Source organism: Pimephales promelas, chromosome 7, assembly GCF_988280905.1.
Source record: "Pimephales promelas chromosome 7, fPimPro1.hap1.1, whole genome shotgun sequence".
NCBI classification, from domain to species: Eukaryota; Metazoa; Chordata; class Actinopteri; order Cypriniformes; family Leuciscidae; genus Pimephales; species Pimephales promelas.
In genome coordinates, this window is record NC_142775.1 from 37769183 (window position 1) to 37795963 (window position 26781).

General features: G+C 37.5%; 2 protein-coding genes across 4 annotated transcripts in view; both read right to left on the reverse strand.

The window, feature by feature from the left end:
- Positions 1–322: 322 nt before the first annotated feature.
- Positions 323–23143, reverse strand: galnt3 (UDP-N-acetyl-alpha-D-galactosamine:polypeptide N-acetylgalactosaminyltransferase 3 (GalNAc-T3)). Of its 3 annotated transcripts, none has more exons than XM_039683359.2 (11): positions 22966–23143; positions 19822–20397; positions 15958–16130; positions 11917–12066; positions 8066–8300; positions 6683–6800; positions 5382–5582; positions 4047–4178; positions 3772–3873; positions 2400–2552; positions 323–638 (listed from the first exon to the last, which is right to left on the reverse strand). In XM_039683359.2, the coding sequence occupies exons 2-11, from the start codon at positions 20316–20318 to the stop codon at positions 525–527; spliced, it is 1875 nt and encodes a 624-aa protein (XP_039539293.2). In that variant the 5' UTR covers positions 20319–20397; positions 22966–23143; the 3' UTR covers positions 323–524. The 3 variants fall into 3 exon arrangements, with proteins under 3 accessions (XP_039539293.2, XP_039539292.2, XP_088989559.1); XM_039683358.2 differs by lacking the exon at positions 22966–23143 and adding an exon at positions 22176–22367; XM_089133433.1 differs by lacking the exons at positions 323–638; positions 22966–23143 and adding an exon at positions 22176–22376 and having other exon boundaries at positions 2410–2552; positions 3732–3873.
- A 2847-nt stretch (positions 23144–25990) lies between these two features.
- Positions 25991–26781, reverse strand: part of ttc21b (tetratricopeptide repeat domain 21B) — a 29926-nt gene continuing 29135 nt past the window's right edge. Inside the window, exon 29 of the mRNA XM_089133434.1 lies at positions 25991–26648. Coding sequence (XP_088989560.1) covers positions 26571–26648 — 78 coding nt within the window. The 3' untranslated portion in view covers positions 25991–26570. The remainder of the gene's footprint in view (positions 26649–26781) is intronic.

Sequence of the window (26781 nt, forward strand, 5' to 3'; positions counted from 1 at the left end):
ACATATAAACCTACCTATCTACGCCCCCTGAACCTTAACCCCACCCCTAATCCTACCCATCTCCACCCCCTGATCCCTAACCCCACCCCTAATACTACCCATCTCCACCCCCTGATTCCTAACCCCACCCCCAATACTACCCATCTCTGCCCCCTGATCCATAACCCCACCCCTAATACTACCCATCTCCACCCCCTAATTTCTAACCCCACCCCCAATACTACCCATCTCCGCCCCCTGATCCATAACCCCACCCCTAATACTACCCATCCCCACCCCCTGATCCCTAACCCTACCCATCTCCGCCCCCTGTTTCCTAACCCCACCCCTAATCCTACCCATCTGGATCCAACTCCGCCCCCTGGATCTCGTGTACTGCAATGATGTGCTACTGCTATAGACTGGAATGTCTGTGAATGCAATGTTTTTGGTCCAATAGATATTACAACAGCAATATTTTCCGCATACAAAAATAAATTAATTTTTTCTCTGTGTGTGTGTGTGTGTGTCAGTGTTTCTGCCATTCAAGTGAAGACCCAGAGCTGGTGTTTATCGGCTGGATTGCAGGGCACTAGAGAGGGGTTCTCTTGACGAATGCCCAGGCACTGTTTCGAGCCCTTGTTATAGAACAGCTGATCCTGCAAAGGGAATAAAATAACACAGTAGGATATATCACTACTGTCCCGCCAAATCACAAAACCAAACATTAGCAGGCTTAAATTAGCATTAGACAGGAAGCCATGCACTTAAACTAAGCTCTTGGCTCTTGTTGTCTTTATTCTTGAATGTATAATTTGGGTTTTGCCTGCTCAGAAAGTTTATTTTAATTTTGCACAGGTGAGATGCATTTGTAGGCAGTATTTTAAAGGGTTAGTTCACCCAAAATTCATCTTCAGAACACAGTTTAGATATTTTAGATTTAGCCCGAGAGCTTTCTGTCCCTCCATTGAACATGTGTGTACGGTATACTGTCCTTGTCCAGAAAGGAAATAAAGACATCATCAAAGTAGTTGATGGATGGATTCTATAGATAGATGGATGGATGGATACTATGGATGGATACTATAGATAGATGGGTGGATGGATGGATGGTTGCATACTATAGATAGATGGATGGATAATATAGATGGATGGATGGATGGATAGATACTATGGATGGATACTATATAGATGGATGAATGGATGGATGGGTGGATTCTATAGATAGATGGATGGATGTATAATATAGATGGATGGATGGATGGATGGATGGATGGATGGATGGATTCTATAGATAGATGGATGGATACTATAGATAGATGGGTGGATGGATAATATAGATGGATGGATAGATAGATACTATATAGATGGATGGATGGATAGATGGATTCTATAGATAGATGGATGGATAGATACTATGGATGGATACTATAGATAGATGGGTGGATGGATAGATGGATGGATACTATAGATAGATGGATGGATGGATAATATAGATAGATGGATGGATGGATGGATGGATGGATACTATGGATGGATACTATAGATAGATGGGTGGATGGATGGATACTATAGATGGATGGATGGATAATATAGATGGATGATGGATATATACTATGAATGGATACTATATAGATGGATGGATGGATGGATGGATACTATGGATGGATAGATGATTTATGTAGACTATGAATAGATGGATGGATGGATACTATAGATAGATGGATGGATGGATACTATAGATGGATGGATACTATGGATGGATAGATGATTTATGGATACTATAAATAGATGGATGATGGATGGATGGATGGATGGATGGATGGGTACTATACTGTAGATGGATGGATGGATGGATGGATGGATACTATAGATAGATGGATGGATAGATGATTTATAGATACTATAAATAGATTGATGATGGATGGATGGATGGATGGGTACCATACTGTAGATGGATGGATGGATGGATACTATAGATGGATACTATAGATGGATGGATATTATAGATGGATGGATGATCCTATAGATAGATGGATGGATACTATAGATGGGTGGATGATGGATGGATGGATACTACGGATGGATACTATAGATGGATGGATACTATAGATAAATGGATGGATGGATACTATGGATGAATACTATATGGATGGATGGATGGATGGATACTAAGGATGGATATTATAGATGGATGGATGGATGGATACTATAGATGAATACTATATGGATGGATGGATACTGTATAGATGGATTGATACTATGGATGGATGGACACTATAGATAGATAGATGGATGGATGGATGGATATATACTGTAGATAGACAGTAGACGGTACTGTAGACGGGTGGTTGTGGAGTCGAAGATCAGCGGCGTGTGAAGAAGAGAGAAGGGCTGTGTGAGAAAGCGTGTTGTTTTACCTCTCTGAGCTCCCATCTCTGCTGAGGTCCAGTGACGGTGCCGTGACCTTTATACTGGCACTCCTCTAGTTTGACGACTCCATCCGTCCCGTGCAAACAGAGCTCCTTCTGAATGTTGTGCCTGATCTCATGATGGGTCGAGTACTCAAAATACTGTGCGATCAGAGGAGAGAAATGACCTTCACCATCCAGAAAACATTTCATTAAACAGATAAAGATGTTTGCCTGGAAACTCCTGAGAGCTTCTGGAACACATTTCAAGGGAACTAATTAAAATGATATTTGCGATGCACCCAGAACAAATCTCTCCCAAATATCATTCGTGCTTGTGTTCAGAATCAGTGACGCACAAGTTTTGATGACCGATTGGCTAATGACATTTGAGATCTCATTTTGAGTGAATAACAGCATAAATGTTGGTCTGTTCGTCACAAAACACCATCGCATGACTTCAGAACTTGGAATATAGTACGTGAATTATAAACACTGTAGGGTTAGGGTCTCTAAATAATTTTTAAATAAAAATATTTTTTTTTTATTTGAAGTAACTGTAAAATACCATACAAATAGTGTATAATATTATATTTTTACAGTTACTTTAAATAAAAAAAATAAATACATGTAAAATATTATAAAATATAATATAATATATTTTATAATATATAATAATATATTATATTTTATAATATTCAGTGCTTGAATTGTATGAACTTTTTTTTATCGTTTTATTTACTGCTCCTTCATGGAAAATAAATACATAAAAAAAAAAAAAAAATACCTCAAAAGCACCTTCACCTAATTAAAAATATTATACATCGAATTGTATGGATTACCTTTACTGTTTGTTTTTTACTGTTCAAATTAAAATTTAAAATATTATTTAATAACTTTTTTTACTGATCCTAAATAAAAGGCACCTTTATAAAATTTTAATTATTATACACTCTTAGAAGAAATGGTTCTATTTAGAACCAGAAATGGTTCCATCCCCCGCTTCATATATGGAACTCCAAAATGGTTCTATATAGAACCATTTTTTTTGGTAAAAGGTTCTATTGGCCAAGTACGGAACCCCAGGGTTCTATATAGAACCCAGAGGAACCCTTTTTTAAGAGTGTATAGAACCTTTTAGGGGTTCCAAATAAATAGCGCTGATAGAACCTTTTAAGGTTCTATATAGAACCTTTTCTTCTAAGAGTGTAATATATGCTAATATATAATAAAGAAAAGAACTGTCACCTGACTTCAATTATTGTTATTATATTGTCCCAGATTTCTAATAACCATTTAAAAACGAATAGGTTTAGCCTATATGTGGTTTTGTCTATTCACTTGAATTATTTCCAGGACACACTGCTCCTGCTCCGATCACCTGGTTTCCTCCCATCCCGTGGCAGGGGTACATGATGAGCGGTTTCCCTCCTTCATTGCTCTCTCCCGCGTCCAGACAGGCCTCCTTCCCCACGTTCTTTATCTGGAGGGAGAAGGAGGAAATGGAACGGATTGTGGCGTCGTAACATGAAAGCTGTTAAAACAAGGTTTTACAGAACGGCTTTCTCCGAGATCCGCTGCATGGTGGGAAACCACAGACACAACACCAGAGAGGGAGATGAATAAAGAGAGCGACACACACACACACACACTCACTGCGCCAAACTGCAGCGGATTGAGATCAGGCATGAAGACCTCCGGATAGACGTTCTTCAAATACCAGGAAAAGCTCTTACACTGGAGCTTTTCTCGGAGATCTACACGCTTGGAGACGTCTCCAAAAGACCGCTGTGAGAGAGAGAGAGAGAGAGAGAGAGAGAGAGAGAGATGGTAGCTTCATTAGAGAAAGTGTCTGTCTCATATTAAAGCTGTCTGAGGCTCCACTTTAAAGCTGTGTGTCTACGGTTATGGACCAGCGTCAGGTCTTGGCACACACTGGGAATGTTGAGGGATTTCTGTGGTGTAGTTCGCAGAGGACCAGCACAATGAAAGCCTGGCGAAAGGCCTTTAACTCCAAACTCCAAACTAATGCAGGAAATCCACCCTAACACACGTAGGGTGGCAGTTTTATTATTTAGGTAAATAAAAAAATATTCAAATATAATCAATTATGAAATAAATTAATTAAATTTAATTCAAATTAAATAAAAAAAATATTTGTAATAATTCAATTTCTTAAAAATAATGCAAATGATTATTTTATACAAATAAAATGATACAAATCTTTTTCCGAGTCATTAGGTTCATTCAACGAACAAAACGAACGAATTGATTTGGGAAAAGATTTGTTCATTTTGATGAACGAGTTCGAATAGGAGAGTCACTGTGCTTATAGCAGACGAGCATTTGTGCTTATAAAACTTAAACTTTGTTATTTATTTATTAAATGAGCACTCGTTTCGCTTGATAAGACCCTTATTCATCGTCTGGAATCGTTTAAAGCCCTTTGAAAAGTTTGCAGTTTGCACTGAAAGTGTCTTTTGGACCTTGAACCGTTTGGTTCCCAATAAAGTGCATTATGAGGAGAAAAATCCTGGAAAGTTTTCATCAAAAACCTTAATTTCTTTTCGACTGAAGAAAGAAAGACATGGACATCTTGGATGACATGGGGGTGAGTAAATTATCAGCAAAAGTTTTTTTTAAAAGTGAACTACTCCTTTTATGCAAAAGTGTGGAGTGTCCCTTTAAAAACTTTTCCATAAAGACTATAAATTATAGGAAATTGCCTGTTAGTACTTATGAAGCACATTTCCTACATCCCTTAATCCAACCCAGTACCTAAAATTAACTAGAATACTATTAATAAGCAGTAATTATATTTATTATTCTATTATTAATAAAACATATATTAGCCTTTATTTTATAGGTCAGTTGGGAAAAACTGAAGAGGGGGAATCGGACTCGGAGAGCTCTTCAAATATTGGGAACCTTGCTAAATGTCTTATTGGAACTGGTACAGTAATGAGGGACTGGGAATGTTGGGAGTTGTACCTCTTTGGCGATTTGAGCGGCCTGCTGGTTCCTCCGGTAGAAGATCTCTTTAAAGTCGTCCATCCAGACCTCAGCCAGACGCACCTGGTTGCGAGCGATCACCTGCGTGCCTTTGGGGAAGGTGTGCGGACTCTTAGTGCGAAACACGTGCCCAACGACTGAACAGGGGATGATCTCCAGCTGCCCGCCGCACTGCCACACCTGAAGGACGAGAGCAGGGGTCAACACCAGACAGGCTTCCTATGGGTTTCTTCAAGTCTTTTTAAGACCATTTATATAGAATGTACTTAAAATAAATGCCACAAGAAAGTTTGCCGAACAATGTCAAGTTACTTATTGGGAACTGAGAAAATGGGGAACTGAGAGACTCCTGAACAATAAACATCGAAAATCATAATAATCGTGAAACTTTTGAGGAAATACACAATACGGAGAAGTTACATATCATACAGCACAATTTTGAAGACCCAGACATCAAAATTTAAAAGTCTTTTGAAGGTATTATTTCCAAATTAGTCAAATTCAACGCTTTTAAGGCTTTTTAAGACCCGACGGGAACCCTGCTAGAGATAAAGGAAGAGCTTTATTTATCCAATACACACACATTTTTACATTTTATACCCAGATTTTTATATAAAGACAGTGTCGTTTAACTAGTTTCCCAATCCTTGCTTTTCTAGAGTCACTGATATAAACTTTTAAAGCAGAAATGTCATTAGAGTTGGACTGATTTCTGAATTGATTCAAAATTCTGACTCAATGATTCATTTGCATCACTATGTTCACAAAAGTAAGTTAGTTACATACACACATATTTTACTTAGTTTAACAGTTAATGTGGTAATTTCTCAAATAACTAAAGACTTAGATACCGAGCAATTACAGTAACGGACAAAACTTGCCGTGGATCTCTAAAAGTGTTTGATCTATTACATTACAAATGCAGAAATCAGTCTTGCATCATTCAAGGTTGACAATCAATATACACTGCCATTCAAAAGGTTGAGGTATTTTGCTCTCCAAGGCTGCATTCACTTGATAAAACAACAGTAAAAGCTGTAATATTATGAAAATGTCTTATTATTATGGATGTTGAAAACGGTTGTGCTGCTTGATAGCATCAAAGTTTAAAAGAGCAGAGTTTATTTGAATCTTTTGTAACATTGTAAATGTCTTTACGGTCACATTTTAACAATTAAATGTGATCTTTCTGAATAAAACTATTAATTTTGTAACTTTTGAAGGGTTGTGTGTATTAAGAACGACCTAAAGATGTTCATAAACAAGGATTGTTGACTCACCCTGAAGGACATTTCAATATTTTCTCCTCCCCAAATCTCCATCTCCTCATCATAGCTTCCTACATGGTAGAAGTAATCTCTGGAAATGGAGAATAATCCTCCTGCGAACGTTGGCGTCCTGCGAGGACAGATGAGATTACAGTGTAAATGTTTCTCTGCTTTTGAATGATTTACATTAGATAGAAAATGACTGAAATGTATGTGTGTGTGTGATAAAAGCATTTAATGGAAAACAAACAATTCGCTCTATCAGTAAAAGCATTTAAGGAATGGTCATGTTGTTTCAAACCTTTTTATTTTCCACTGAACATAAAAGAAAACATGTATTGTAACAATAAAAAATTTTTTATTGTAATACTTCCCAATATTATTGTTTTACAGTATTTTTGATCAAATTAATGCAGCCTTGGTGAGAATAAGAGATTTCTTATATATATATATATATATATATATATATATATATATATATAAAACATCACCAACATTAGTTTTATGGCTTAGGAAAGTCAAAGAAATTGTCATTTTTGGGTGAACATTTCCTTTACTGTAGGGGGGTAATGGTTCAGATTACTCACGGTTTGGTTTGTATCATGGTTTTAGGGTCACGGTTTTGGTACGGTTAGTATGTGCTATGTTCAGTAAAGAAAATAAGAACAAATATTCAAGCTATAAGCAACAGCACAAATAAATACAATAGAGCAAATGATACAAATAAAATAAACAGTGCTTTTCAGGCAACCGTAGTTTTCAAGTAAATTGAATAAAGTAATCAAATGTAAAACCACTGCATATAATCTCCACTGTAAAAATTAAATAAAGATTTTTTTTATTATTATTGTTGTTTATTTTTTGTTGATTCTTGGTGTTTATGTTTTTGTATTTCTTGTATGTGGAGGGGAATGTTTGTTTTTATTTAATGTTCAAAATTTATTAAAGAGATTGATGGAAATTAAATAAAGATTTACCATTATTAAGGTTACAAAAGCAATTCAGTCGAGAGCAGCGTCTTTTGTTGTTTGATTAACACCAAATCACAAACAGCAGGGATATTAGGCTGCTGTCACTTTAAGAAAATGCATGGAATAATGCAAGACGCATGTGTTCTTTCTCTACTGTTCACGCTCACTTAAGACATAACCTACTATGTTTGCTAGGATACTCGCCAAGATGGGCATGATGACATAAGAGAACTCAGTATTTGCGAGCTTTGCATGTGCTCACATCCGTATCCATCGACAGAAACATACATTAGCCAAACTCTGTTTGTTTATTTTATGTGTTGTTATTTTCAACAAAATATTTTATAGATGCGTATGCGAGGTCAGATTTGAGATTGAGAACCGTTACACCCCTACTTTATTGTAAAGCTGAGCGTTTCCTTACTTAATTGGGTATGTCTCATCTTTGCGCCTCTGTTTCTCATGATCTGGAAGGGTTTCCCAGCCAAAGGACAGGCCCCAGTCGAAATTCCCCCGGTTATGGTGCTGTCCGTACGGTGAGGGTTTCATGAACTCAAATGTGTTCAGGTCAATGGTGGTGATGTCAGGACTGACTACTGCAGTGGAGTTCTCCGCTATCCTGGCCAGCAGCGGCTCAAGCCATCCGTGGAAACATTCACCTGAACAAATGAAGCATGATAAAGCTGAGGCATCTTCAGAAGTCTGAGAAATCAAAGAGGGCCTAGTTTGCTTTTTAAAATTAAATCTTTCTTTAGTTTCTAATGTTGCTGTTTGAGCATCTAAAAGGTCTATGAAGTTACAAAGTCCATATTATATCAGTGTCACTGTTTTTGAAGTCCTTGAAACGCCTCCCTCGTAGTTTTGAGTTTTAATTCTGGGAATATTGCTCATTTAAATAATTCCCGCCACAGGCATGCACAGAATAAAGGGGCGGAGCCTTATTGAGGTAGTTAGTAGTGTGTTGAAACTTGTCAAGTTATGTATATGTAAATAGCACTTTTCACAATATAGATTGCATCAAAGCAGCTTCAGAGTATCAATCAAAACATAATAAAAATATTCGTTTCTTAGAAAAAATATCCACGTTTAGTAGAGCTGATCAACGGTATTGGTGATGAATTGGTTAATTAATTTGAATATCCCCAACTGAGCAAACCAAAGGCAACAGTGGCAAGGAACCGAAAAACTCCATCAGGTGACCAAATGGTGTCCTAAAACTCCATCAGGTGACCCAATGGTGTCCTAAAACTCCATCAGGTGACCCAATGGTATCCTAAAACTCCATCAGGTGACCCAATGGTGTCCTAAAACGCCATCAGGTGACCCAATGGTGTCCTAAACTGCCATCAGATGACCCAATGGTGTCCTAAAACTCCATCAGGTGACCCAATGGTGTCCTAAAACTCCATCAGGTGACCCAATGGTGTCCTAAAACTCCATCAGGTGACCCAATGGTGTCCTAAAACTCCATCAGGTGACCCAATGGTGTCCTAAAACTCCATCAGGTGACCCAATGGTGTCCTAAAACTCCATCAGGTGACCCAATGGTGTCCTAAAACTCCATCAGGTGACCCAATGGTGTCCTAAAACGCCATCAGATGACCCAATGGTGTCCTAAAACTCCATCAGATGACCCAATGGTGTCCTAAAACTCCATCAGGTTACCCAGTGGTGTCCTAAAACTCCATCAGGTGACCCAATGGTGTCCTAAAACTCCATCAGGTTACCAAGTGGTGTCCTAAAACTCCATCAGGTGACCCAATGGTGTCCTAAAACTCCATTAGGTGACCCCATCAGGTGACCCAATGGTGTCCTAAAACTCCATCAGGTGACCCAATGGTGTACTAAAACTCCATCAGGTGACCCAATGGTGTCCTAAAACTCCATCAGGTGACCCAATGGTGTCCTAAAACGCCATCAGATGACCCAATGGTGTCCTAAAACTCCATCAGGTTACCCAGTGGTGTCCTAAAACTCCATCAGATGACCCAATGGTGTCCTAAAACTCCATCAGGTGACCCAATGGTGTCCTAAAACTCCATCAGGTGACCCAATGGTGTCCTAAAACTCCATCAGGTGACCCAATGGTGTACTAAAACTCCATCAGGTGACCCAATGGTGTACTAAAACTCCATCAGATAACCCAATGGTGTCCTAAAACTCCATCAGGTGACCCAATGGTGTCCTAAAACTCCATCAGATGACCCAATGGTGTCCTAAAACTCCATCAGGTGACCCAATGGTGTCCTAAAACTCCATCAAGTGACCCAATGGTGTCCTAAAACTCCATCAGGTGACCCAATGGTATCCTAAAACTCCATCAGGTGACCCAATGGTGTCCTAAAACTCCATCAGGTGACCCAATGGTGTCCTAAAACTCCATCAGATGACCCAATGGTGTCCTAAAACTCCATCAGGTGACCCAATGGTGTCCTAAAACTCCATCAAGTGACCCAATGGTGTCCTAAAACTCCATCAGGTGACCCAATGGTATCCTAAAACTCCATCAGGTGACCCAATGGTGTCCTAAAACTCCATCAGATAACCCAATGGTGTCCTAAAACTCCATCAGGTGACCCAATGGTATCCTAAAACTCCATCAGATGACCCAATGGTGTCCTAAAACTCCATCAGGTGACCCAATGGTGTCCTAAAACTCCATCAGATAACCCAATGGTGTCCTAAAACTCCATCAGGTTACCCAGTGGTGTCCTAAAACTCCATCAGATGACCCAATGGTGTCCTAAAACTCCATCAGGTGACCCAATGGTGTCCTAAAACTCCATCAGGTGACCCAATGGTGTCCTAAAACTCCATCAGGTGACCCAATGGTGTACTAAAACTCCATCAGGTGACCCAATGGTGTACTAAAACTCCATCAGGTGACCAAACGGTGTCCTAAAACCTAAAACTCCATCAGGTGACCCAATGGTGTCCTAAAACTCCATCAGATAACCCAATGGTGTCCTAAAACTCCATCAGGTGACCCAATGGTGTCCTAAAACTCCATCAGATGACCCAATGGTGTCCTAAAACTCCATCAGGTGACCCAATGGTGTCCTAAAACTCCATCAAGTGACCCAATGGTGTCCTAAAACTCCATCAGGTGACCCAATGGTGTCCTAAAACTCCATCAGGTGACCCAATGGTATCCTAAAACTCCATCAGGTGACCCAATGGTGTCCTAAAACTCCATCAGATAACCCAATGGTGTCCTAAAACTCCATCAGATAACCCAATGGTGTCCTAAAACTCCATTAGATGACCCAATGGAGAAAAAAAACCTTGGGAAAACCCAGGCTCAGTCAGGGGGCAGTTCTCCTCTGGCGTTTATGAACTAGAGGCCGGATTTACAGTAACTGTAAGGTAAAAAATGTATATGAGTGTCTCTAAACAGACTTTAAACGCAAACCTGTAATAAACGCTGATGGTGTTCACATGTGCATTGAGAATTGATTCTATGTGCGTTTGAATATATGTGCGCAGGTTTGTAATCACCTACAAAACCATGCCTGAACAAACTACTTGTCTTGCCTATAAATTCGATACAAAATTTTGTTTTCAAGGTAAGGGGCGGGACATTCCAGAAACACACTGAAGCGTTGGACCAATCACAACACACTGGTTCAGCCAACCAATCAGAGCACATTGTGCTTTTGAGAAGGAGGGGCTTTGTGGAGACAGGAACTAAACAGAGCGTTACTGACAGACCGGGAAGAGAGGTGCTGCAACAACTTTAAATGTGGGGAAAATAATGTGTTTTTTGAACATTCAAGCATGAAATGTTTCTAGTAGAGCCCAAAAATAAAGATCAAGACTTTGGGCAAATTATGGCCTCTATGAGTGCTTTCAAATCCTTAGGCTAAACCATCCCCTCTTATTCTCATTAACTTGAACGTATTTGCTTGCAACTCTCAGATGAATAAACACAGCCGATATGAATAAATAAGACTGTGTTCTAAATCAATCTGAGCAAATTGCTGCATTCTGCCTGATTGTTTCCCAGCCAGCCACACCAGCGGAGGATGTAAACACGGCCTTTATAACATCATGAATGTTTAACAAGCCTAAACTCAAACGGAATTAAAAAGCGTCAGATTCTTTCCAGCGTAGAGCAGCTCTAACTGACCACAGGCTTATAAAGAGCATGTTTTTATTAGGAGATGAACCCTATTAATGTGAATCCAGCAACTTGAGTGGGAGTGATTTACTCTTAAAAATGGCAAGTCGCTCATATAACTCAGTGATTTCACATGCCCGAGTTTGGCTACTCACAGTGGGCATCCAGGAAGGTGAGAGTGTCCCCTGTGGACACGGAGGCCCCGAGGAGCCGGGCAGTGATCAGGCCTTTTCGCTCACGCTGGCGGACCACGCGCACGATGTGGAGCTGTTTCAGATACTCGTCCAGTTCGTCCTTTAGTCGCTCTGTGAGAAACAGAAAAGTCCAAACAATTTTACAATCAATTGTTAAACTTCTTTACGCAAAATTCAAGCATGCATCCTTTCAGAGAGAAGGGAATCCCAGAATGCATTGCAACAAGCTCAGTGCAAAATGCATCCAGATGGAAGATGAATTTAATATTCTGTGGCCGCTAAGATTTTTTTTTTAAAGAAAAGAATATTGCTATTCAGCCAGGATGTGTTAAATTGATCAAAATTGACAGTAAAGACATTTATGTTACAAAATATTTTTTTTTTATTTCAAATAAATTCTTTTAACCGTCAAAGAATCCTGAAAAAGTGTCAGTTTCCTAAAAAATATAAAGCAGCTGTTGATAATAAGAGTTTCTTCTTGAATGATGGTGAAAATTCAGCTTTGCATCACAGGAATAAATTACATTTAAAAAAAAAATCATATTAAAAACAGTTATTTTGAATTCCAATAATATTACCGCTTTTTTGTGTATTTTTAATGTCTTGGTGAGCATAAAACACTGCCGTCAAAAAAAAAAAAAAAAATATCTTACCAAATCCAAACTTCTAAACGCTAGTGTATATTTAATATGTGTGTGAGCACTATAATAATGCTTATTACTAAAATACCAAGCATATGTAGAACAAAAAAGCATGCGTCTTTAGTTTGGATGCTCCCTATGTAGTCAGCATGAGGTAGATTCACTAGACTAGAGCAAAGCTGTTCACTAGTTTTTGGAGCAGATTTGAGAGTCGTTTTATTTATATCATGTCAGTCTGTGCTCTTTCAACTTCTAAATGTTACTGTATGGTTAAATGTCTTACATTTTGCCTTCAAACCAATTCAGTATACAGGGACGGCAGATATAATAATACCTTTTTACCAAAAGAGCAGGACAAAGCACAAGCAGTGCCTTTAATCTAGTAGATATGGGTGTGTACATATTCATTAGGCATAAATATCTCCTTTCATGAGTCTGCAGCCCTCAGGGTTACATCACTGACCAGCACTTTGGCATAATATTATATATTATACAGAACTAGCTAAAAATAGTAATGAACACAGTGACGTCAAACAGAAGTGCATCACAACTACACTCTTAGAAGAAATGGTTCTATTTAGAACCAGAAATGGTTCCATCCCCCACTTCATATATGGAACTCCAAAATGGTTCTATATAGAACCATTTTTTTTTTTTTGGTAAAAGGTTCTATTGGCCAAGTATGGAACCCCAGGGTTTTATATAGAACCCAGAGGAACCCTTTTTTAAGAGTGTATAGAACCTTTTAGAGGTTCCAAATACATAGCGCTGATAGAACCATTTAAGGTTCTATATAGAACCTTTTCTTCTAAGAGTGTAGCAGAAATCAGACCAAACGGCACGCCACCTTTTCGCATTTCTTTTTGGTGAAAAACCCAACCATTGCAACAGACCAGTCGTAGTCTTTTTCAACACCTTAGTCTTTTTTATTCTCTGCTTGACCATTTTAACTACTTTAAATTATGAGTTTCTTGGGAAGCTGCAGTTTAAGAGTAGCTTTCCCAACACAGACATTGTGATTTATGATATCAAATAATGTGTATTATCCTCTTCAGAATCATTTAAGAGTAAAGGTGTAAAACACAAGCCTGCTGAAATGATTCACAGCAGCGCTGCGGGACGTCCTATAGGTTTTGGCTGCCTCTGAGGGCGGGGGTCAACACACAGAAGACTGGTCTTTCTCAGCGGAAGCTGGAACTGCTTGAGAAGGAGAGACGGAGGGTGTAATTAAAAGAAGAGGGAGCGTAAAAGAATAGCTGAAAGCCAATTCCCTGGCTTTGATTCCTCACGTTGGCGGGCTGCCAAGAGAGAAAGTTCAGTCCCTGCGGGACTCAACCGGGGCAACGGAAAGGTGCTTATACTAGTGCAGTTCTTCTCAACCAAAAAACGCATAGGTTTATTTTGATCTGTTCAGTAGGGTAAAATTGATGCAAAATTCAAATAACCAAACAAAACTAATTATATAGACTATCAATAGTCTGGGGTTAGTATGATTTTTTTTTAAAGAAACCAATACTTTTATTTAGCAAGGATGCAATAAATTGACCAAAAAAGTTAGCCTGGCTAACGCCAGACCACGTATCATTGAGATTGAGACTTGGTCTGGAAACCACGTTCATTTTCTCGTATTTGAGGCGTGGTTTACGAATGCCCAGAGCCGTATTATAGACCTTATTCAGAGCAGCACCATGACAGGTATGAAAGTGAGGCTGTGAGGGATAGACTTACCATGTTTCCAATGTCATCCGCTGTAAAAAGCTGAATAAAGCGGCTAGATTACTTACAATTTTCCACAGCTTACATTGTCGGGAGTTTTTTGTCAACTGACATTTCTTTGAAAGATATTTTTCCAGTGTTTCATGAGCAGAACAATCCGAAAACACATTAAATAACAGTACAGCCCATTGAAGAGATGCAAGTCTATCCCTCACAGCCTCGCTTTCATTCTCATTAAAAATCAAAGATGGCGCTGCCGTGAATAAGGCGTATTGAGTGCTACGAAAGTCTATCAAATGCGCCTGTACGTAGCTCATAGCCAATCGGTTCAGTGATACCAGATGACATATGTAGAGCGACAGAAAATAGAGTGCCGAAGTTACGACGTCACTCTGTAGGCCAAAACGCGGAAGTGAGTTAGCATTTTAGCACTACCGGTTCCCTCACTCTAAAGCCTATGGGATTTTTGAATGGGTTTTTGCTAAATCTGTGGTGAACAAAGCCTCTAAATATTTTCACGTTTTGATCTATGACATAAAACACAGTTATAACCTGCTTGTGGTTTTTTAAACTTTATTGTGTCTGCTTGTGTTTTTAAAAAACTTTATATATGCATCAAAATGTATAAATTTTGGATTAACTAGTCAAAACGTGTAAGGGTCACAACTCTTTGTTAAACACAGATCTTATTTTTTTGCGATTTTCCAAAAGTCTATGGGAAAAAATGCATTGCTTTTCGATCGAGGGAACCCATGCGCCGCTAGCTTACGAGTTGTCCTACAAAGTGACGTCATCACTTCGGCACTCTATTAGACGAGGAAGAAGACGATGGATCAGAGATTTAGGAGATTTATGTATACGCAAAGGCTGCATCGAAAGGTAACTTCGCGTCCGCTGCTAAGATGGATCCATTGATGTAAACAAACTGCTTCGGTGTGTCGCATGTACGTTGTCATCAAAACGAACAGTATTTATATTGTTTCAACTCTTGTAAGCACAGCCACGTCCAAGTGATCTGAGGGCGAGTGCGCTTTGCGGTAAAAATTATATAATACTGTTAGTTTTCTCACACAAACCGCTCGTTTCGTGTCTTAGACCATCAGTGTGTACTTACATTTACGAGTCATTAAATCATGTTTAATTTGGACTTCTCTGTGCATGCTCTTTGAGGTGGTGACCATAGACCGCCATTATATGATTGACAGAGAAGAACAGTTTGACCTAAAAATATAAAAATTTAAAATACTGTGAAAACAAAGACACTTGCATCTTGGATGCCCTTGAGGTAAGCTAAAACATACCAAAAATTAATTTCAAAGTGAACTATCCCTTTAAGGTAAAAAATTTTTTACTTAGTATTGCTTTAAACCAGTCGCTCTAACGCTAATTTTCCTATTTGCATTTGTTCCTTCTGGTCCGCCTGTCACAGATCTGGTTTTTAAGAGTCCACTGATACCCCCCTATACCTCACTGACGGAGCAAAACCCCTCAGAGGACATTCCCAAACAGCTCTGCTTCCCGCAGTAACAAGCGGCCAGGTGTCAGCCGGCCTACGCGATTTCTTTAAAACGGGTTGCTTGAGTGAAACCGGACGCCCATTAAAACACATGATGTCTCGAGGGACTACAGGCTTGAGGTGAGTTACCGTCAACGCTGGCGTCATCCACGAGGATGATCTCTTTGAGGAGTAGAGCCGGAGAGGTGTGCAGGACGCTGTAGACGGTGCGCAGTAACGTACTCCACGCTTCATTGTGGAACACGATGATCACGCTTGTGGTCGGCAGGGGCGGACAGCGCCTGAACGTCTGCTCGATGCATCTGAGAGAGAAAAGCATGTGGCATATTAATTATATAAGGCATTTAAGTCAAGACTGAAAGGGCATTCATTTTCCTAAAGACTAAAACCTTTTCTAGAAGTCTTTCATTCCTTGAAATAATAAATAAAATGGAAAAAATTCAAAACAAAAAGGCTTTCTAAAATAACTAGACCTGAAATTAAAAATTAATAAAACACTATACTGTCTATATATTTAAAAAAAAAAATAAACAAATAAATAAAAATGACAAAAACAAAAATTTGCAAATGACAACACCTCAATATATTAACTAAATTACGACAGTATCTCAATTATACTAAAATAACATCGCCGATTGTAGCAAAATCAGAATTAGAAAAGAAAATGAAAGTTTAATTCATTTCAATGAGTCAGATTAAACAGCCAAGTCTATTATTCAGTTCAACACTGATTCAACATTTTATTTCCATTATCTCTCAGGATTTGTTTTGGCATATAATTATTGTACATGTGTTAAAACATTTTAAGATATTTTAAGATATTAGCACTTTATTTTACATTCCTGTTCCTTGTGTACATGCTATGTACTTATTTTAGTGATTACTATATATATATATATATAAATGTTCATGATTTGTAATCACATTTTTTCTTCTGTCAAATCAACTTGAATTAAGAATTAATGTGGTTCAGATAACATAATATTTTGAGTTTCTGATGAAAAAAATCAGATAACAATATTTTGAGTTTCTGGAAAAAAAAATATAAAAAAATATTCATGATTTGTAATCACAACATTTTTTCTTTTGCCAAATCAACTTAAATAATTAATGTGGTTCAGATAACATAATATTTTGAGTTTTGGATGATTAAATCAATCTCCTTCACTGTATTAACTCATTTTTTCCATTTCAATGAACAATTCCCTTTTAAATTTTAAGGCAACCAGGTTACTTAAATTTTTTAAGTTAAACCAACAATATTTGTTTACAGTGTGGGTAATAACTAACCCTTAACCATACCTTAACCCTTATATTAACCAGTACTTTCTTAAGTAAATAAACTGTAAGTACACGTACCGTAAAAAAGTGCAACTGATATTTCTCTACGTCTCTATGTAGTTTTATATTGGTTTTTTTTTAATTATTTTAATTTCTATTTTATACCAGTCCTAGTCCGGATGTTATTTTCCAGTTGACTAATTGTGTGTCTTTGTAAAACAATGAGCACCAATAGCAACTCCGGGCTTGGTTTTATGTATATCAAGGCAAGAACAAATGTCTTTAATTAGAGAAAAGCTCATCTTTGTCTCGGTCTGTAATTAGACGCAATATCTGCATAGACAGGTTTAAATAACGTGTCTGAGGAGAAAAGCTAGTCTGTAGTTTCACATGGCCACTGATTATCCAGACAGATTATATGCAAACAAACACTTTTGTATAAAGAATTTAGAAAAATGTCAAGAAACACTATGACATGCAAAATAAGAAATATTTTAGATTCTGCACTATTTGTAGGTGACTAATCAAGTAAATGATTGACACTGATCATCTGACTCGTACAAATATATTATATAAAGCAAATGTCTAAAAAAAAACTGCCACATAAAAATATGCTAGATATTAAAAAATATTTTAATTAGTATAATGCTAAATAAACGTCTCAGACTTATATGCAATTGAATTATACAATTTCGAATTTTCAAGGTGACCTTCTCATGTTATTTTTTGTTGGTTTTGGCTTCAGAAGGTGATTCAGCAAAAAACAAACAAACAAAAAAAAAACGGATCACACTTTTGTGTTTAAATTGCACAAGGACCCTCTAAAATGTTTACTACACTAGAGTTTCAACATGAATATTTTCTAATATATTATTTATTTTAGCTGAACATTTATAATAGTAAGGATACCCACACTTTTTGACTCATGAATCTCCACTTCTACATGACTTTTCCAGGTTATGACTACTGGATTATTGTTTATAGATCTAGACTGCATTCAGGGCTTCTTTTATGAAACATGAAAAAAGTTCTGTGTAAATCAACATCCTATTCTTGCATAAATACTGGGCTGAATGTGAGAATTTATGCAAAAAAAAGGTTCAATCACATCTGTTTTTCTCATGTTTCATGAATGAGTGTTATATCCAGCAGATTAAAGGGGTGGTTGATTATGGTTTCACTTTTCTAACTTTAGTTAGTGTGTAATGTTGCTGTTTGAGCATAAACAACATCTGCAAAGTTACGACGTTCAAAGTTCAAAGCAAAGTCAGATATTTGCTTTCAAAGAAAACGTTGTTTAAAGACTACAACAAACAGGACATTCCTCTCGTTAGTGACATCACCAGCCCTAAAATGTACATAAGCCCCGCCCGAACACAGGACATTTAGAGACAGGTGTCCAGTACATTTGTGAGTCAGCATGTCTTTTCACATGCAATATAGTACGGAACACAAATGCAATAGCATCTTACAGTTCCCACACGGGCGATTTTATAGATTATCCTGACAGAATATGCTAATTAAAGATAGTTAACTTCACATCAGCAACATAAATTCATCAACTAACCATTCAGAAACGTCCTGTTGCATCCTACATGTTGTAACTTCTTCAATTTCTTCAGTTTCTCTCCAGTTTAAACATAAAAGGCAGAACAGTTTCTAACATTTTAGTGTTTGTCTGCATGAGGTAATCGGAGCTGCTAACACACACGAGCTCTTGAAGCTCCGCCCACTGTGTCGGGAGCAGCAGCTCATTTGCATTTAAAGGGACACACACGGAACAACGCGTTTTTATGATTGTTCAAAAATTAACCATTTTAACATGATGTAAAACATTATCTGTATGGTATTTTGAGCTAAACCTTCACATACACACTCTGGGGACAACAGAGACTTATTTTTACATATTGTATAAAGGGGAATTATAAAGTCAGTATGAAACGGAAGCTGCGATTGTCTTTTTTTCCCTATTATGACGAGTGAAACGACTTCTCTAACTAGAAAAAATATAGGGCGGGACTTGATTTTGTCATCCGGAATTGATTGGATGGGTTTAGATTTGCTATTGGTGGATCTCATGTGATTGACAGGTGGTTGTCCCACCCTCACCCCACACACATCATCAGAGAAGAGAAGAGATGTCGCTGCAAAAGGGGAGGGAAGTTATTTGGATTAAAGATTTGCAGGCCACATACATTTTAAAGAATAATAATACTAATTTATAACAAACACTGAAATGTTCTTTAAAAATAAATAAATAAATAAGAGTTGTCCGCTTTGATTTAACGGTGACTAGAAAAATGTATATATTCACGTAATAAATGTCAGTGACCATGGCTTTTTAAAATTCCTTGATATTTCTGTGGAAACCCTGAATATTTAAATATAAAAGAGACAGCCAGTTCTCATCCCAAAGCGTCATATACTGACGCTTTTGCCAATGCGTATATATCCAACGCACATGGCATCCTTTAGCGTCATCATGAGACGCAGATATTTATGGGCCAAAGGCGCCTCCTAGTGGTCTAACCCTAACACTACCCCAGACCTGAACCTACCCATATTCACACTAAAGGGTGCCATGTGCGTTGGATGTATACGCATGGGCAAAAGCGTTAGTACATGACCTGTTCAGGAGTCTGACTAACCTCTCAAACAATCAAATGCGGCTATAACTGAAAGACAAACATAAAGCAAACCGGTGGTACGTACTCTGGAGGTCTGGTGTCAGGGCCGAGGTCTCTGCTCAGAGAGATCCGATCACTGGCGTACAAGTTAAAGCAGTGCTTCTCCTCTCCTCTCTCCTTCTCTTTTTGCTCTGCCGAGCCCAGATTGTCCGTGTGAAACGCCTTCCCAGAAGCCCCCGGGGCGCTGGGGTTTTGCGGTGGCCTTTCCAGGACCGGTCGGAGTTCAGCGGCCGTGTAGTATCCGGACAGACAGGCCGGACTGCCCTCGCGCTCCTGCTGCCTCACAGGAGCTTTGATCTGCATCTTTGGCATGGCGTCTCGGAAGTTATTCACCGCCCCCATCACCATCCCGAGAACGCCATCCCGTTTCTCCACTATCCCTTTGAGCCAGGGTTCGTCCTGGGGGTTCTGACTGACCACCTCTCGCTGCATCAGAAACAGGAAAGTCACGAACACTAAAGCCACGAGGGCGAGCTTCCATGGGTGCAGTCGTCTGCGCATGAGCCTGCGGAGGAGTGGCATTCTGTGGACGAGTTCAGCGAGTGGGAAACAAAGCTTCACCTGACACGCTCTCTGTGCCAAACATCACCGCCCGTCCAACCTGCGAACGGGAGAGAAAGGTGAGGACTAAAAGATGACTTGATAAAAAGTTAAAGGAGTAGTTCACTTGAAAAAAAAAACTTTTGCTGATAATTTACTCACCCCCATGTCACCCAAGATGTCCATGTCTTTCTTTCTTCAGTCGAAAAGAAATTAAGGTTTTTGATGAAAACATTCCAGGATTTTTCTCCACATAATGGACTTCAATGGGGTCCAAAAACTGTTCAAGGTCCAAAAGACCTTTAAGGGCTTTAAACGATTCCAGACGATAATAAACGTCTTATCAAGCAAAACGATCGCTCATTAAAAAAAATAAATAAATAACAAAGTTTAAGTTTTGTAAGCACAAATGGTCGCCTTGCTCTGTTCTGTGATGCGCGTTCGTGACTCTACTGTTCGAATACGTTTATCAAAATGAACAAATTTTTGTGTCATTTGGTTCATTCAACGAACGGAATGAACGAGTTGACTCTGGAAAAGATTCGTTCTCAAACAGGAGGGTCACGAACACGCATCACAGAACAGAGCAAGGCGAGCATTTGTGCTTATAAAACTTAAACTTTGTTATTTATTTTTTAAATGAGCGATCGTTTCGCTTGATAAGACCCTTATTCATCATCTGGAATCGTTTAAAGCCCTTTGAACAGTTTGCAGTTTGCACTGAAACTGTCTTTTGGACCTTGAACCGTTTGGTCCCCATTGAAGTCCATTATATGGAGAAAAATCCTGAAATGTTTTCATCAAAAACCTTAATTTCTTTTCGACTGAAGAAAGAAAGACATGGACATCTTGGATGACATGGGGGAGAGTAAATTATCAGCAAAAGTTTTTTTTAAAGTGAACAACTCCTTTAAACACTTCTGACAAGTAGCTTCAGAACGGAAAAGTTTGGAACTCCGATTCTGAACATCCAACATAAATGTTTTCTTTGATATTTAAGCCAATTTTAGGTGGCTGGGAAATCGTTCTTCACATGAGAGGTAATTTGGGGAATTTAATTACTTTAACAACACTGCCTTGGGGTAAAACTTTCCAAATGATAATTGGGACTTTTAACCAATGGAAAAGTATTAATCATTTTACAAACATCAGACAGACGAAAAAATTTCATTTTGATTTATCATAATATTTTTTTTTCTTTCAACCCTCGAATGCATGTTGAGGTTTCCTAAGCCAAAGTAATGTGAATCAAAAGTTATGCACATTCCCTTTATTTTTGTCAATGAAAAAACATTTTAATGACCACTTTTACATGTGAGATGGGGGAGTGTTGTCACAGAAATTTAGAGAAAAGCAAATAACTAAGATTTTATTTTAGTGTCATTGTTATATATTACTAGTAATAACTATAAATGATGCATAATTACATGTAACCGAACCAAACCCTAATTCCAACCCTTTACATTTTACTAAGTAAATGTATAATTACAGTGTAACAAAGACACCTTGAAATAAGGTGTAACCACACTTTACTATTTACTTTCTTTCCAATTAAATATAAACCTTAACATGAAAATGATAGGCTATTTAATAAACCATTTGATCAATATATGTAAAAACAATTAGTTCACATGCTGAGGTATTCCTGATGACAGATAAAAATCAATTTAATGCGACACATGTTGCTTTATGGGCGTCATTTTGAGTAATTTTAGGGTTAATCATTATTAAAGCACAATAACACCATCTGCCCAAACTATCAGTGTCCAGTTAGCCTATGTAAACATCACGTAAACAAACGTTATAAAGCGGAGACAGTAAAGAAACAGAAAGACATACCGACTGCGCTTAAAACTCATTTCCAAAAGAGTTCAGAACTTCAACAACGACTGTCCCAAAGCAGAAGTGCTGACCACGGCGATGTCAAAGTGGAGCAATCTCAGCGGGACTTCCGCGTCGTGGATCCAGGTGCGCGTATTTCAGGTAAAAGGGGCGGGGCTTGCGTAATGCGTGCGTAAATGCCACATCATGTACATTCATTCTCTTGTAAGGTGAGTCCAGCAACGTCAACATTAAACAAAAATGTTGCTCTTCCACTGAGAGAGTGGGTCATTTTTTTAGAGGAACATTAGGCTAAAAAAAACCACACATTTGAAAGGCACTTGACAGAATTTCTTTATTCTGAGCACCCTTCATACTTTTTTAGCTTTAGCCTATATGAAAAGAATAATTTATAAAAAAGAAAAATCTACTTTTTGTACTTTTTTAACTGTATTGTCACGGACATGCCCTCCGCTGGAGCAGGAACGCGTAAAATCAAGAAGAAAGGAACAGCGTGAGAGGCGCTATGGCTATTCTTTACATCATTTCTTTCTGGGCGCAATCGGTGTTGCCTTTAGGGGTGTTTAAGCATTAATTAGTTAAGTCAGAGCATTAATAACAGGCTACAATATTTATGTTACTCAAACCTAACACATCCACAACCGATATTTGTCTCAAAGCAGCGTGCGGTTCATGCATAATAGCTTCAGTGATGCTGCTGTCAATCGACAATGATAAACTCACTTTAGACATATTACCACAATAAATTACCCCTATTACATATATGGTAGATGTAGAAAACACTTACCAGACATGCTCAGCCTGAGGATTTTAATCACCGGGTCCCCATGCACATGGAGTTATAAAGAGCTTCTGTGTTTGCAGAGCAAAGAAAAGAAACCGGACACGAACCGGACAAGAGAAGAATACCAGAGAGGCTCAGTGTTCATCTGTAGGGTCCTAGAAATTTAACTTCCCACTGTGACTGACTCTTGGAGGTTGACATATGAACATATGCCATCTGATTATATCGCAAAGTTTATTATTTGACATCAAGCTGATGTGGATTTATTGCACAACTGAAATTCTTTACCACTGCCAATCTAAAAGTTTATTCTATGAACCTTGCAGAAATCCATATCTAAGAGACTATATTAGGATAATTCAAAGAAAAAATATCCCTGTCTGTGTGTCTGTCTAGGGAGATATATATTATATATTTAGGCTATATATATATATATATATATATATATATATATATATATAGTAAAAAAAAAAATTATATATATACACACACATATACATATATTTAGAAAAAATATCCCTGTCTGTGTGTCTGTCTAGGGATATATATATATATATATATATATATATATATATATATATAACTATCCTCGTCTATTTGGAGTATTATCATTTTTGTCTGCCATATTGAATATATGCTGTCATAAATTAAAAAATAAACAACACACACACACAAGCTTTTTCCCCCATAGATCTCTCAATTAAGGTCCCCAAGGTAACACTGACTCCCCATGAGTCATTGTGCATTAAGGCTGAAAAAACAAGCACACAAACACGCAGGCGCGCACAGTGGTGTTCTAAAATGAGGAGGCAAAGTCTATATATATATATATATGGGAAAATGTGACATTACTGGGTGTACATTTTATATATATATATATATATATTAGGGCTGTCAACTTTAGTCGTTTAGTCGACTAATCGGTCGATGCCGTCGTGGTCGACTGACATATTATTGGTCGACCAGTTGCATTTTTTTTTTTTTTTTTACCAATAGAAGGAATTTTTCAATGACTTACTCCTTGATATTTATTCATTTATAATCAGTTATTTATTACTGTATTCTAAATATAATTAGCCTATGTTTTGTCCCCAACTTTAAAATGCTTTAATTTAGGCTATTTTTGTAACTGCGCCACAGTTTAGCGCACACACATAATACACTCGGGAACCGCACCTGTGGCTGGCTGCGCTGCTGCTCGCGCTCGGTAAGGGATGCTGTATTCATTCTGTTAGAACGCTGCTTGTTTTGGCTTTAGTCGACAAAATGTCCAGGAAATATAAATCTTTTGTCTGGCTGCATTTTAAAACAAAGACGACAAGACTGTGGAGGGAGGTGATCGCGTTGCCATTATGAGCGCGCAAGTCGCGCGCCTACATTTAAAATCGAACTTGAGCGCGCAAAAGACTTGAGCAGCCTTTTAACGGCTATATCATGCTGACTCAATAGATTGTGTTTTCTTAATGTTTTCGTTTTTATTTGTACACTTTACGCATTTGAAAATAGCCTAAATAATGCAACAAAACGAAAATAAACCTATACGCGGTACAGCCTATTATAGGATTGTTTTTAAGTTATTTGGGTTTTTTTGAGTGTTGTTTAAAACGCCTTGATCGTCAGGACTAAAGTTAACCCATAGCTTTGAAAGTAAAGAAGAATATAAAGCCTGTATAAACGAGAGCTTTTGTTGGGATTTTTCATTATGTGGCAGATAGCAGTTATATTTTTTGCAGCGTGTGGTGTGGTCAGGTGCGCGATTGGGACTGTACTATAGACCTAGGACAGAGCTCTTCACTTTTTGCAGTTAAAAAATCACTTAATTTTCAAAGAATTATATTATTATTATAGTTTTATTTATTTGTGATGTTTTTTCGTTGTTGTTTTATAAATGCTCAATGACAATTGTTTAAAAAATGTTTAATCAAAATATCACGTTTTTTTTTTTTTTTTTTTTTAGTCGACTAATCATCGAGCAGGACTCGACTTTGGTCGACTAAGGATTTCTTTGGTTGAATACAGCCCTAATATATATATATATATATATGAACACCCAGTAATGTCACATTTTCCCAGTTAATTAAACATACATATATATATATATATATATATATATATATATATATATATATTTGGGAAAAAAATAAATAAATTAAAAAAAAAAAATATATATATATATATATATTTATATATAGCACCTAATATATATATATATATATATATATATAGCACCTAATATATATATATATATATATATATATTTTTTTTTTCCCCAAATATATATATATATGGAAAAAAAGTGACTGCTAAACGAATAAATATGTAAATGTAAATATAATACAATTCTATGTTGTAATCACTCACTGTTATTAATGTTCTTTTTTATTAAAACCACATATAAATCTCAAGTTAGTGTTTTTAAGCATTTTTACATTTATTCCAAAATAACTATCTGCATAAGAATGTAAACAATATATTTTATTTGTGAATTAATGTTCACCTGTTTTTTAATAGTAAACTTCTGTCATCAAGCTCAGTAAACTGTCAAGCTTGCTCACTAAAAATGACCCACATTCAACACGTTTTCAGACTATTTCAAGTTTGATTTTGATGTGACAAAGCAGTGATGCCGACGGAAATAAGAGGCGGGATTTATCGCACAAACCAAATCATGTGGAGGCATACACTTTCCAATGTCACATTTTGTAATTTTTTCGATGTTTTATTTTTGTGAAATGGGTTAATTTCACATCGATTTTTTTTAGGAGGCGCCCCCTCAGAGGAAACTGATATAATAACAATAGCCCAAGGTCAGCCATGTTGTTTTGGATGTAACGTCACACTCTAAACGGTTAAAAAGGCTTTTAAAGATTTGCAGTGAACACCAGCATCAGATAGTTGTTTATCCGTAATGGAAAATTAAGTTTCAATTCTTCCCTGAGTTCAAGCACCATAAACAACACAGATTTAGGGCCATTTCCATTTCATGCTCTTGAAGTGAGAAGAGAATTACTGACTCATTGCGCAAAGCCCCAATTCAAAGCCATACATTGTCACTTTATTTATATAACGGTTTTAAGTGTTTATCGTTGCATTCGGTTTTAAAACACAAGTAGATTCATTATCCAGCATACTGTGAAGTGTGAGGTAAGCAGAATGCTAGTGTTCCATTTAGAACACTTCCAAACAGTAGTATGCTTCATTGTTCTCACATGACCTCACTGAGGCATAAGAATAGCAAGTAATTATCATCTTAGAAATAAAAAGTTGCATTTCTTATTCAACTTTAGGCAAAAGAATTGTAACATTTGCCAGTCTGATCAAATAAAGAGTCAAAAAGAGACACATTGGAAACGCAAGGTCAAGCACACTGCATTGTGGGATACAGTACACTGTGCTCTATTGTAACTGCACATTTTGACAAAACAGAAAGTGGCATTAGTATTTGTTTCTGTGTACACTACATAATAGGAAATATTGCATCATTACCAATGCTTGTTTTAATTCTCAATTAACACTGGATGTTGTCATATCAAAACGTTTCTAATAAAGTGCATGTATATGAAATTCTAGATGAAATCAGGATGAGCAACAGCACACCGCTCAATATGTCATGATCTTAAAGCCACTCTTGCTTTGTCCAAGATGTCTTTTCTGATCCGTGGATAGTTGGGATGCGCGTCCAAAACCTGAGGGACATTCAGACAAACACAGATGCAAAAGATGCAAAAAGCTTAATCATATTTGCATATGAATCACAACAGTGAAGGTCCACTTTTGCAGCAGCCTTGGCTTTTGCAAGTAATTTTCCATAGACATTTA

Excerpts from the sequence above, each read along its gene's own strand:
- galnt3 (XM_039683359.2), bottom strand. The coding sequence starts at position 20,318 with ATGCCACTCCTCCGCAGGCTCATGCGCAGACGACTGCACCCATGGAAG. Across the intron at positions 4,179-5,381 it reads CCGCTCAAATCGCCAAAGAG|CGGTCTTTTGGAGACGTCTC; the intron begins GTACAACTCCCA and ends TCTCTCTCACAG. Across the intron at positions 3,874-4,046 it reads ATCCGCTGCAGTTTGGCGCA|ATAAAGAACGTGGGGAAGGA; the intron begins GTGAGTGTGTGT and ends TTCTCCCTCCAG.